The sequence below is a fragment of the Sphaeramia orbicularis genome, chromosome 4 (genome assembly GCF_902148855.1).
Source record: "Sphaeramia orbicularis chromosome 4, fSphaOr1.1, whole genome shotgun sequence".
Classification (NCBI taxonomy): domain Eukaryota; kingdom Metazoa; phylum Chordata; class Actinopteri; order Kurtiformes; family Apogonidae; genus Sphaeramia; species Sphaeramia orbicularis.
Genome location: NC_043960.1, coordinates 38,308,236 through 38,322,651, shown reverse-complemented (window position 1 = coordinate 38,322,651; position 14,416 = coordinate 38,308,236). Strand labels below are relative to the sequence as shown.

Genomic DNA, 14,416 nt, shown 5'->3' with positions numbered 1-14,416 from the left:
AGAAACCAAGATGGTCCTCTCTACATATAGAAAGTATTTTTTCTCTTTTTTTTTTTGCATTAAAGGTTCTTTCAAGCTTCATATACACCGATGTGGTCGCTTTGTGTTACTTCCCATGAACGCTGCACACCTGAAAACTCCCCACATTAGTTGCACTTGAGGAGAAATCAGTTTGAGAAGGGAAAAACCTCAGCAGAATCAGCCAGTAGTTGCTGTTCCTTCTTGCTCAGCCAATCCTAGATGGGGCTTTCAAGTGGTGCACAAGCTGGCACATAACAACAGCCATTTACAGCGCAATTACATCCTTTTGACGATGCGCTCCTTCACGTGTGCTTCCACTGTCTATGCTTACAATGCATGAACCAGACCAGCTCATCATGCCTTGGGTTTGGGAAGAGCGCTTTGTGTCTGTTTGGCTGATACTTGGTAAAAATGATGAGTCTGATTCTTGCTGGTGACGACTGAGCAGAGACGGGGACAGTTTTGGTGTGAGCACAGGGTGGTGGGGGGGAGACCTGCTCTGACATTAATGTGTATGTGTGAGTAAGGATGGGGTGCTTAACAACCATCCATAAGTCCCAAACCACTGTAGTGTTTTATACACACAGTACTGTGTTACCATGGTGACTGGGCCCAGCACTGGGGCCTGACTCATAAGACTGAACATTTGTGTGTCTATATGTTCATGTATGTGTGTGGACTGTAAATCCAGCACATTAGAATATATCAGCTGCATGCAGAGTATGTTGAGCATCAGATCCATTCGCCTCCATGGTCTTTATTTCACTATAAGTCTACATTTCTGAGATTTCCTTTAAAACAAAAACCCATTTGTGCTTTGAAATGGCAAGAAGTAGCCAAACTTCTCTAAATCACAGTGTGCGGATGTGAATTCAGGCTTAAATATGCCTCTGGTATATGTGTGAGGATGTGTGTGTGTGTGTGTGTGTGTGTGTGTGTGTGTGTGTGTATCTCCCTGCCTTGGTCTGTATGCGTGTCTCCCTCTGTGTGTGTTTGTGTGTGTGTACTCACTCCCCTTGCCTTTTCTCAGTTCAGCAGAACCTCATTAATTCAGCAGGAATGGAAATCATTTCTGCACGGAGTGCACAGGAGACAGAAAGAGATGGAGAGGAAGACGCGTGGAAGGGTGGAGGGTGGACTGGGGGGGTGTACAATGAATACTCAAATTTCTTCATTTTTCTTTACAGAAAATCATTCAATTTTTTTTTTTATAATTTCATGTTGTGGATAATAAGAGCAATGAATTTACAATGTTAGTCACAAAGGGAATTAAACAGAACAAATGCAATATTTTAATAATTTCTAATCATAATTATATTACAGTTTGATTTAGTCATTTGGTTGACAACTCCTGGGAAATAACACAAATATCTAATCTCAGCTGTGATGTATCTCGACTGGAATCATGTTCTGTTGAATCTCAAAGGTTTACTCTGTCTGTCCTTAAACACCAAACAGACTGGACCAACACCCAAACATATCAACGTCCAGATGGATACATAATAAAAAGGTCATCTTCCTTATGTAGCAGCAGATCAGTCGCTCTCTCGTCCCCTCCTCCTGCCATTCTCCATCCTGCAGCCCGCCACTAGACAATATGGAGCAGACAGTAATCTGGCCATGCACTGAAGAGATACAGCATCGAGCAGAACAGTTCAGCACAGAAGAGAGCAGCTCAGTTCAGCACAACACCGAGCACCACCGCTTTTCTTACAGACAAAAAATTTCAGCAGTCATCGAAAATCAATTGGTACCGAAGCGGACTTAAGCGACATGTACGGCAGTTTCAAACAAACTGAATGGTCTAACCATTAAAAAGGAGCCTTTCTTCTGTTCTCACACTTGCAGAGGTTTTGCACAGTGCAGAGCGACAGCTGGTCGCACACACTCCTTCGGTGAAAGCTGACCTTTACAGAGTGCAAACAGAGGGCAGTATAGTGTAGTGGATCTCTCCCATTCCAAATGTCACTTTTACAGAAAAGATCTGATGCGATAAAACAGATCAGAGAGTGCAGATCAATCACATAAAAGGAATAACACGTGTACTGTGTGTGGGTAACTGCACACAGTTTGGTCACTGATTTTCTATTTTACACATGTGCACTTAAATGTTCATGTATGCAGTGTATAGCTTAAAACAAGCCAAATATAAAGTCAATAATAAAACAGATGTGTCCTATTTATCCACACAACTTAATCTGATATAAATAACTGCTGTGAAGGCTTACATCAGACAGCACAGTCAAGGTGGAAGTTCACGCATTGCAGTCGTACTAAGTACAGGATTTTAGGATTTTCCCCTAACCCCAAATGACATCAGAGCTGCATCCGACCCTGGTCAGGCCTTAAGACTAGCTAATACCTCCAGTGCAGGGGGATGAAACAGCATTCATCTATACACACATGCTCTACAGATTAAATCATAAACACTATTTTTAGCTCCTCTTTATGTGTCAAGAGGTTACAGGTTACATGTTTTGGAATGTTTGTCTTCTAACAAAACACCAATACACCCTAAAAGAAAAACACCTGGAATATAAAAAGAAAAGAGCAGGAACCAATGTGTTGTACTGTGCAGGTTTATATTTGACCTGTATGTGTTTTTACGTGGACATCTCCCCATTCTACTTCCACAGGTCACTGATGCATGAGCTCTTTTCATGTTTAAGGGAAAGGAGAAAAGTTACGATGGTGATGCAGAGGCCGTACAGCGGGCAGGTCGAAGTCACTGTGTCAGGAGACTTTAAAGGGGGTAACGGTGTAGCGGACAAGGCAGCCGAAGAGAACGATGAGGAGATGATGAAGGTGTAGTAATAAAAGAGGGATGGGCTGAAGGTGTAAATGGAGGAGAGAGTGGAGAGCTGAAGGAGCCAGGTGTGGCAGCAGCCACAGAGGTAATCAGTGGGCCAATGGGGAGTCATTCCACTCAGAGCGAACGGGCTGGTGAAGTACCTGGAATAAAAATAATCATTACACTGCTTTAAAATCACTGTCTGTAAATATACCCTGGGCGGCAGTAAGGCACACTCACCGTGGCCCCAGCATAAGGACAGTTCACACACACACCGCCAATATGTAAATACAGGTGTACGCAAAGTATTATAAATGCAAATATTTCCAAGGATACAAGTATCTCTCTCTTTATAAACGGTGTGAAAATCAGCAACTCCCCTGCTAATTCTTTGCATCTTTTCTGTCATTTAAAGAAGAAAAGCTTTAAACAGAAACAAACTGTTCTCCAAATATAACTCAACCAGCTCAAAGCACGTTCATTATCCCCTATAACTTATAAGTGTTATTTTAGCAACAGAAACCCCGGCAGAGGTTTGAATTGGATCTCTCTCACACATTTATTCTGCCTCTCAGTATTGCTGCCTTTGGAAAATGGGGATTAAGTCTGCATTTAGGAGAATTTAAATTGCAAATAAGGCTTTGTAATTGTTTTAGTCTTTAATCCTCGCAGGGAGGGCCGCAGTGTAATGCAAAGTTGAGACAGGCGAAAATCTCAGGCATTCATCTGAGGAAGGACTGTTTGTTTCACCACTTCGTTCAATGAGACTTAATAAGCAGGGTGTCCGATCAGCAACACACACACACACACACACACACACACACACACACACACACATACACACACACACACACACACACACACACTTCAGCCCATGAGCTTATTGATAGTGCAGCCAGTTTATTTTGGTTGTGAGTTTGGGTGCCCAGCTGGTACTTGAGACTGGTGGACTGGCAGAGCCGTGCAGCAGACAGCAGCCACACATACAGACACACACAGACACACACGCTGTGCCAGGAACACACTGTGCCAGGCTGCAACGTCTGCCAGCTACAAGCCTGCCCACTGCCACAAAAAAAAAAAAAAAAAAAAAAATGCACAGGCAAAGGAGAGAGGGCATGACAGAGTGCACTGGTATTGTACATGTGTGAGAAACACCGAGTTAAAGACAGGGGGTTATCTTAGGTTATCCTAATGTTGTCTTGGTATTGAAAAGAGTGCAGAGATGGCATTGGAAAGTATTTACCGTGCAAACTTTTTTGAGGTGGTAGTAGTAGCACAGTAAACAGATCAAATTCACACAACCACTACTTTTTTCAAAATGTGCAAGGATGCTCTGAAACCTTGCAAAAACTCCAGAACACAACATCCTACTGCACCATTTCACAAACCTTCACATCTGTTTAAGTGTGTCAGTGTACCAAACTCAGTGCTTAAGGCAGAAACAGATCAGACGGGGAGATTTTTTAGTATCAGGAGTATTCTGAAAGATATTGCTGGGATTTGGTCACGTTTTCGACTTGTACGCTGCACATAACTGCACGTAATGTAAACATATATTATACATGGGTGATCTTTGGTCGTGAGTGAAAGCACAGCACAATCAATGAGCTGAAAATAATAGATAAGGTGCAACAATAAATACACAAAACATAAGACAAAACAAGACCAAATCGACATAACTAAATAGACGAGATTCTGTGAAAATTTTGTTTATTGCAATTTAATGTTATATGCTAGCTTTTGCAAAGCTATATCATCATAGGTAAAATGACTGCAATCTGTGCAAGATGCTCTAAAAGATCTTGGTTATTTTAAACTATACTTTATGGTTAGAGCGTAACAAAGACTAAGGAGGAAGACGACTCCCAACAATTATCTTCTCTTTTTTAACAACCAAATGAAGAAAAATTAAATAAATGAACAAAATATTAAAACATTTTGTAAGTTTTTGGCTGACAAAGAAAATAATATAAAAATATTATTGTGATAACATAATAATTGTAAATATATCACAATAACAAATGATGTCACAATAAACCCTTCTAAGTCCTTCTTAAAGGTCTCATTACACACTTTTACAGGACATTAGCCAAACACTTAATTCCTCATTAGACAGATAATGTGTCATTCTGGATCTGTCCAACAACACACATTCAAGCCTGACTTAAAAATCAAACTTCTTCTCATATTATGTGAACTACCGCAACTCCAACACGAGCTGATTTAATTTAAGAATTTGGCACGGAGAAGGAAGAAACTTCTCAACAATCCCACCAGTTAACCAACAGGAGTGTATGTTTAAAGATAGGTTTCACTCTCTGGGACCTGCCTGACAATCCTTGTAACCACTGTCAGTGTTTTAGACCTAATGAGGAACGGCAGTAATGGAGTGTTGCTCCAAAGCTCGCTGCTAAGATCGAACAGGGAGCGCCACAGCTGCAAAAGACTGCTGGAGACGAGCCGGAGGCAGAAAAACACTTGAAACTTGAACTTGAAATTTAGGTTTACTTAACTGAAATAATCCTCACAAGATCTACTTAATGCTGTTCTAACCTCATAACTGGTTGTTCTGTCCTCTTTTGACTCTGTGTTCACACATAGGACACTGACACAGTGAGCGCAGGTTAACAGGAGGAAACTTCAAACTAAGCAGAAGCAAACACAAGCGGCATAATTGTAGTAATTTATGCCATTTTGTGCAGGACAGGGTTTTTTTTATACAATGGGTAAATGGATAAGTGGATGTGGTTTGAGAGACACCAGTGCCAGGGAACTTCAAACACAATGTGAGGGAGAAATTGTCTCTCTTTTTGTGTGTGTGTGTGTGTGTGTCTAAATATGTGAGGAGATACAAGTCTGGAAAGTGAAGCACCACAGACAAGATGCCACAGACGTAAACACCTCCGGCATGGAAGGTCGCCCTCAAACTTCCAACCACCCCACCCAACCCCCCGACAAACTCCTAACTCCGTTTCGAAACTGGTTACAGCCGAAGCAAACATGTGACGAATGTTGCTTCTTTTTTTTTTTTTTGTTTTTTAATTATTGAAGCATAATTTATTTCCCGAAAACAAGTAAACTGAAATAGAATTGGCAGCATTCATCCTGGTTTTCACTGGGAGAGATAAACAAATGCCCTGAAGACTTTCTACTATTTCCCAGAATGTAGTATTCATTTAAAGCATTCGTTTAAATTTTATGGATGATGATGTTGCAACTAAGAGGGCATTCATGGGTAACTGGGTTAGGGAAATTAAATGGGAATGGGCTGGGAATCTGTATGCAAGGGAGGGAAAGTAAGTGCTGCAGGGTTTGGCTTTTACAATAACTTTGCTCAGGCAGATTCATGACATTTATGCTGCTCTGGCTAGCAGGAAGTAATGCATAGCTAGTACCCAAAAAAACTCAGATAAACTCCGAGAAACACACACTTCAAAAAGAGTCCCCTGTGTGTTCAGTCAGTGCACACCGATACATCTCCCTCCGTCATTCTTAAACTCCCCGCTGCTTTCTGGCTCTCCCCTCCCTCCTGTCACTTGTCTCCCTGTCTATCTGTCTGTCTGTCTGTCTGTCTGTCTGTCTGTCCCTGGCTTGTCATCTCCATCTGTCTGTCTCCATGTCTCTCTATGTCAAACAACAGATTCAGAAGCCGGTGCTTGCTTGCACACTCTCAGGGTCGAGATCAAATGCTAAACCACAACGCAGTTTAAGCTTGCCCAGAATGAACCTACGAGGAAGGGAATCATAAACAATATTTGATCTTCTGCTTCTGTCACTTCCAGACCTCCAGCCTAACACACACACACACGCGCACACACACAGCTTGAGGGCAGCACTTTTCAGGCTTTGTAGCTTCCCTCAGATAGCGAAAGGTATACACAGGCGCAGGAGCCGACTGGCCTTTTTCATTTAGACGGTAACAACAGTAAACAACAGCACACAAAGACAGCGTCCTCTCGCTCAACACCCGTCTGCCTGCAGCCTGCACTCCACGCACTGTTTGATATTAAAAGACGACACCGGCGCAAACGGAGGAGACCAGGGGGGGACAGAAAGATAGAAAGACAGATAGACAGAAATGGACACGCAATGTTATGGCATGCCATTTGTGTGTAGGCTATATTTAAACTGAAAGGATGTGTGTGAAGATATCACTATGCCAACGCAGACTCCATTCCATTCCAGTGTTCTCTCTTTCTCCTCATCCCTCCATCCATACCTACTCTGCCTGTATTATGGATGTTATTATTATTCCTGTATGTCGTCATGTCGCCCCCGCTTCTCTCCTTCCCCCGAGCAAGAAAGCGGGCACTGCTGGCACCCAGCCAGATTACCCAATCAATCTCCTCTGAGAGAGGGGGAGGGAGGAGGGAGGGGAGGCGCAGTGACGGGGGGAGGCAAAAGGAGAAGAGGGGGAGGAATAAGAAAGAGACCGTAGAACAGAGAGGAAGGGAAAGAAAGAGCGGCGGGGGGGTGGAGGATGGTACTGTGTGTTTATGTGTGTGTGTGTATGGGGGGGGGGGGCATCAGTGAAAAAGACCTGAGAGGAATTGAAGCAGGGAAAACGGTGCAGGGATGAGTAAATTCTGTCTTTGAAAAAAAAACAAAAAAGGACAGAGACAAAGACAGTGACGGCTCCGAAAAGGAAGGAAGGAAGGGTTTTAGCAGAAAATGAGGCAAGTGAGCACCTGGTAGGGCAGCATACAGGGAGCTGTGGAGACGGAAAACACACAGAAAATCACACAGAGTCCAGACAAAGGTTTGGCCATCAGCGGTTGTTTACAGAGTGCAGCTCCTCCCCTTGTGCCACCTGTTACTGTGGTCCAGCCTAACAAATGTTTAACCCTCTCAAAGAATCCCCAGGCAACAGCCACCAGAGCACCTCCATCTACAGTATGAACAGCCTACACAGCAAAGGCTGAAACTAACACCTATTTTTTATTTACATGAATCAGTGACATAAAGAAACAAGATTAATGAGTCATTTTTCAAGCAAATTTGCTAAATGGGTCATTCCTGTTATACAGTCATTTTCATTAGTCATATTTTATCTAAAATAGTACACACACATAACAAAAATTGCTTAAATTAGATATTTAGGTCTCCTTTATCCCCTAAAAAGAGATAATAGATATTAAAAATGCATTTTAGTATTTTACACACCTGTTTTTACTGATGTACCTAGTAGAATATGTCATGTTAATTTAATTATTTTAGAGACAAGACTAAACTGTCTCATCAGACATGTAACTCAGGATCTGTGTCCTTGAACTCATCGTCTATCCTGTTCATCAGCTCTTCCAAAAAGACTTCCTGTTTTTTTTCAGTGGTCAAACCTGATGTGAGGTTCAACGTTCCACACTGCCTTTTCTACAACAAAGTTTGTAAATGTCATCCTACTTGTTACACCATTAAAACACCCTGCCCATTATGGCTCAAAACAGGTGAAGTCAGTCTGTGTTTTGTGTTTATGAGAAGAACTGTGGAGACTGTGGTGTTGGTCACACATAGACCGACCTGACTTTTCTCTGACACTTCATAAACAATGACATAATCCATAAACAGTCATCCATGTGCTTAATAATAAAAATACCTGTTCCTTGAAGTCCTTAAGTAGCTAATGATTTAGTTTCTAAAATGTGCAAGAAAGGCCTGTTGACAAATCCTTGGACCCCTATGTGACATCTTCAATTAGTTTGTTTTGTCAGAACAAAAGTCTACCATCGAAAAACATAATGAATTTATCTTTTTTTTCCCAAATGGAGAAAAGCAAGAGATTCACCTGTGTGAAGCTACAAAGCAGATGGCATTTTTGTTTGAGAAATGACTTTTATGTCATCTTATCAAAATAGCTCTGCTTCATTTCATCCTTATGTGACTACCTGATAAATTACTAACTAATTGTTTCAGTGCCAGATCAAATGTGGATTATTTTTGGAAAAGATGCAATATTCAAAGGAAAATGTCTGTTCCACACATTTGACTTCTGTATCTCGGCCATCATGGAGTCTCATTCATGACAGTTTTCATCAACAAGCCAAGAGCTGAGTGGAGTCAGTGAAGCACTCCGATGTGAATGACGCACTTGTGGCACTAAATCTGTGACACTCCCCAGGCAGTGCACCCGGATTGGCATGAATCGCAGATGTTCGGGGTTACGACCTCTGGCTGGGGCAAAGCAAAATGTCTGTAACAACAAGGCTGAGTGTATCACTTCCTGAAAGACTGTTTGTCTGTGATTGCAAGTGCATGCATGTGCATGTGTGTGTGTGTGTGTGTCAGAGGCAGCGAAAACAGAGACTCATTCTTCTGCCTGCTTTAATGTGAACAAGAATGTGTGTGTGTGTGTGTGTGTGTGTGTGTGTGTGTGTGTGTGCAAGCACGCCTGCTCGCTCGTCAATATGTATGCTTTCTACATCACAAAGCTCCCACCCTTTAATCATTCATATTGAGTTACTAAAGACGTGCCATGTTCTTATAATCAAACACATTACCTTAACAAAGTGCTCTTTTGAGGAACATCCAAAATCCGGCAAGAGGAGGACCATAAGATGTGTGAATCTCTTTTTAAAAAAATAAACATGATTAAAAGGCAATGTGAAGAGAAAAGACAGAAACACAACTCCAACAATTAAGTCTACAAGAGAGACCACTTAAATTACTTTACAGAGGTACAAGGCTCCAGGCTGTTGCAGCTCTTTACGATACAGTATCATCTTACTCACTTTGAGTGTGTGCATTTATTTGCATATGAGTGTGGGTGCCTGATATGCACAGAAGTGTGCCTGAGTGTGTAAGTGTTTACGTATGAGCTGAGTGGCTATGATAGCAGATTCACCATCCAGGGGTGAAGCCAAGCAGCCATCCAACTAGTCAGAGGCCTCCAGTTCTGGGAGTGTGTCCAGGGTTTCCAATCCCACCACATTCCCCTGGATTAGCTGTCAACCAGATCTGAGGATTAGCACATTATATTCCATTATCTTTCCCAAACTGGAGAGTCCACAAAGTCGACATCATCATCACTCACAATAGAGGCCAGTAGGACGGGGCTGAGTAAGAGGTGCCTTCAAACTGGGCCAAATCGAGCCGAACTGAGCTGAGCCAAACCAAATCTGTAACTAAGACTGTGCTCTGGCTCAATGTTGCCTAGCAACCAAATAAATTCCAGGAAACAAATAAGCAAAGCGCCTTTCTAAATATCAATTTTATAGCCCGGTGCTGGTATTTTCTCATTTTTATCCACAACAAACTGACAGCATAACTACCAAGAAATTTAAATTAAAAAATAAAAACTAAACAATCCTACTTCATCTTGCTAACATTCCTCTTTCAATGTTCCTGCTGAGCGACACACAGAGCAGAGTGTGCACAACTCTTGGGAGCTGTGTTGTTTTTCACTCTGTGATCCGGGGGGACTCGGGGGAATGAGGGAGCCGTTATCAGCAAGGGGCCGTGATAGAGACTTGATCAGGCCGTCGGTCTACGGGGACCAAGGAGCCAGAGTTAATCAGAGACAGACAGACCCCTCATCACCCTGGGGATTCACACGCCTCGACCCTGACACTCTCTCTCTCTCTGTGTGTGTCGCACAAAGACACACACTCATGCTACTACTTACAAAAGCACAAACGCTCACTCACGCCTACATTTTGCTTCTGCCACACCCTCAGTGCACACACACACAGTTTTCTGTTACTGCTTTAAGCCATTGTAGCGTTCTAATATTACAAACTAGCATCACTGCGCAGAACAAAACAAGAACATAACTTGTGGAGTAATTATATTAATTTGATAGTAATATGTTTCCCTTGGTGAAATGATGCAAACAGACAAAAACATGCTTTACAGAGGACTTGGCGGTGAAGAGTCAAGAGTTACAGGCTAATATTTCCATTAATAAGGTTTTACAAAAGGGCACAGACAACAACAAGATCAGTGTTGTCTGTCTAACAGCTTGTGCATTCTGACCTCCTGAACTTGGCCGGGTCAAAGGTCACGTACTACTGTCTGAGTTTCTCAACAACAACAAAGTTCTGTCTTTTCAACGTGACAGTAATAAGACCTTGTAGCCATATACATACATGCACTTACATTCCTTACTCTGCAATTTTAGTGCATATTTCTTTATTTCCCTCTATGTTCAAAAACAAAGCAATTGTCATCAGCTCTGTATATAGTTTCTCAGCTCAGTGATTTATGCATGCGTGGTGTTTTAAGATGTGTCTTTTATGGCAGCAGAGTTTGCAGCTTGAAATGCAGCCATATATTGACCAGGCCTGTCAAAGCGCAGCCATTTAAGAGCTGACATGCAGGTATCCAGCTGGCCTACCTCTGGAGAAAGGTGTAGGAAATTATATGGCATTTAGATTAATTAGACACAGTTGTCAGATTTAATTAACTACTAGGTTTAATTAACCATGTAATTAATCTTATGGTGGTCCAACACATGCACACACACAGACAGGCGGAGACGCACACTTCAGCTCATTCCCGTACACACATGCACAGTACATGCACAACAAATGTAATCTGTTCAACTGACAAGTGCTCACACTTTTGCTGTCAAACCTCATAAGAGAGTTCAACTGAATGGGCGACTGGCTACAGGCTAAAACCGCGTATGGTAAGAATAGCACTGTTAATCCATTTCAGGTTTCCCTTCTGCCAAAGTGGAGTAATAATCTGCAAACTGAAGTCGTCTGGCTAGCCTATATCCTAATGCCAATTTAGCCATTAATACATCTCTGGCAACATAATGAAAATATTTAGCACAGTCTGGAGAAGTTGAAAAGGATCAGATAAAGTGTATAAATCTGTGAGAAGGTAAAGTCTGTAAGAGCCAGAGTCATGTCAAACAGGTGATTTACATTGTGAGAGATAAACCAGAGAGATTTTAGTTGTAGTCCTTCACACATCAACCAGCTTTTGTAATGTGTGTATGTATTCAATAGGTTATAGATCGACTGCCTCATCTTTTCACAAGATGAGAGGGTCAAAGGGTAAGAGATGCCGACCTTTTTCCACCCCGTGTAGCCCCTGCAGCCACAACTAGCCTGGTCTGGACAGCTCTAAATGTGTCCTATATATGTGTACATTTTGTGTTAGTGTATGTGTGTTAATGTGCCTGTGTGATCAGCCAGCTGCTTTATGCACTTCGACCTTTATTGAATCTCTGAGTGGACCAATAAATAGCCAGGCAGTGTCGTGGCCTTTCACCTAGTGTTGACAGTTTCCCCGCGATCTGAGGAGTCAAGAGGTCAGCATTTGAGGAAGTGCAGCCAGCAGCTGAGGTTCACATTATGCTGCCCATGTTAGAAAATTGATTTGTAATTAAGGCAAATCGAGTGGAATGTGGTAAAATGGCATCGATAGTCTCCATTTGACTTTAAAAATTTAAAGATGGAAGTCTGAGGACATTCCATAAAATATAGAAGCCGTGTTCATAGTCGCTGCATTTTTAAAAGCATGCTATTTCAGACGTCTGGCTCAGAAAGCGGTCCTTTCCAGAACAGAGGCTGCAGCGGAAAGACCAGACAAGCAGACAGTAAGAAACGCAGACATGTCAAAACAGGACCCAGCAGCATTATCACAGACAGAACAGTCTCTTCTCTCTGATATGCACTCGCTGTGTGTGCTCGTACGCTCACAAGCATGTGTGAATGACTGCGTCCAAGTGGTGCATGGGTGTATATTTTCGCCCCCAAATGCCCTCATACAAACAGGAGGGTTGGTTAAGTTCACTCACATAGTCATGGAAAGCCTTGGCCTCACTGGAATGTTCACATGTCTCCCTCCGGTCTGGGGCAGCGCAGTACAGATCCCAGAATACACTGTACACAGGACAAGAGAGTGGCAGCAGTTAGACCAGTTACAGTGTGAATCACAGACAAATAATGTTCCTGGTTCATGTGTTCCTGTGGATTCAGATCCTGTGTATATGGGTTAAATAATCTGATACAGAGAACAATAAATCCACACATGAACATCAACAGCAGCTTAATTTCTTCATCAGTTTTTCAATGCTGATGTCAACTATTAAATGAATTTGGTACAATGCTAAATCTAAAATTCCTTGAAACCTTGAGTGATATTAAAGTAACAATATACAAATTTTTTGTGAAACCTTTTGTGCATCACTAATCAAAACAAACTTTCTGGTGCAGAAAAAAACATTCATGGTAGAACAGGAGACTTGTCGAAATATTCTTTGTCTGTTTGTTTTTTTTTCTACAATTACAACTGTGAGACGAGTTCACACCCACATAAATAAATTTGTTAAAACAGTTTGTGACAAAAACTCTATTGGGAGCAAAACTGTTATTTTGATGAAAATGGGTGAAGGTATGAATCAGGAAATATTTGATCAAAGAATCTGCAAACAGGATCAGCAAAACATATTTTGATAACTTTGTAAGTGCTCTCAGTGCTTCAGACAAATTTCATTTCTCTCAAAAAGGATTGAAAAGGTTCGATACCCACAACCTATTATACGACTTCTCATGAAAAGTAACCCTCCAACCAATTACACTGCAGCCCGCCCTGAATCCAGCAGTTCAGCTCAGAAGAGCTTTTACCCAGGAAGGATGGGTCCCCAAATGTCGCTCTCAGTCTGCCCCGGTGACCTGGAGGTTATTGACCAATCAACTGTGATTATGTTACTTACTGCCCAATCAGCTGTACTCATATTAGCTAATTAGACCAATCCCACTTCTCCAGGGCGGCAGGGGCCACCAGGTCCCACTCCAAATGGGCCCTTAATTACTGCAGTGAAATTAAGTACCTGCTAAGCCTGTGCACATTAAGGACTTCTCTTTCTTCAAGTTATTGATTTAATGGACGGCGAATAAAAAAAAAGAGAAGTGCTGAGCTTTTTTGTGTCATTTAAAGGTGCAAATAAACAGTTTCACGTGTTCTGTGTGCTGACGTTAGAAACATCCATGACATATGATGTGACAGAGTGCAGAATAGAGCAGAAAATATTGGCTGATCACCCAGAACTGCTGGTCATTTCTCACTGTCGACAATATTTATCTCAGAACCTTAAATTTAACGGTTATTGTGTCTTAAATAAGGTTAGAATAATAAAAAAAAAAACTTGATCGCGGCTCTTTCATTCGTTTTGATGCTTTGAGTGTTATTTGAGGACATCAAGAAAACAAGAGCAAAATGATGGGTGTCCTAAAAATAAAAAGAACCACAAACAATAAATTTCAACCCACTGGCACAAGATACCAACCTCACAGAGTGTATGAACTAAAATAGAAATGTGTTATTAAAGTATTTAAAGATTAAAAGGCTGAGTTTTTGCCCTGAGGTGTTCAGCAGGTACTAGGGCTCCCACTAGACAAGGGTGCTGAAGTATGGAGACAGTGCTTGTGTGAAAATGGTGGTGAACATGTACGGTGTGTGTGAATGTGTGTGTTCGTGTGTGTGTGCGCGCGTGTGTGTATCTGGAGTGGTTGTGCTGCCCTTCTGTCACTTGACAATAAAGCCAGTGTACATTATCATATCTATCGGTTGGTGTTAAAGAGATTGCTGCTCTGTCTGAGACGAGCAGCGGTGAGAAAGCGCGACCATCGCAAATCCAATCAGCTCTCAGGG

General features: G+C 41.9%; 1 protein-coding gene across 1 annotated transcript in view; it reads right to left on the bottom strand.

Moving 5' to 3' along the window:
• ssbp4 (single stranded DNA binding protein 4) overlaps positions 1 to 14,416 on the bottom strand; it is a 105,386-nt gene that overhangs the window by 58,194 nt on the left and 32,776 nt on the right. Inside the window, exon 4 of the mRNA XM_030131942.1 lies at positions 12,561 to 12,645. Within this exon, the coding sequence (XP_029987802.1) occupies positions 12,561 to 12,645 (85 nt within the window). The remainder of the gene's footprint in view (positions 1 to 12,560; positions 12,646 to 14,416) is intronic.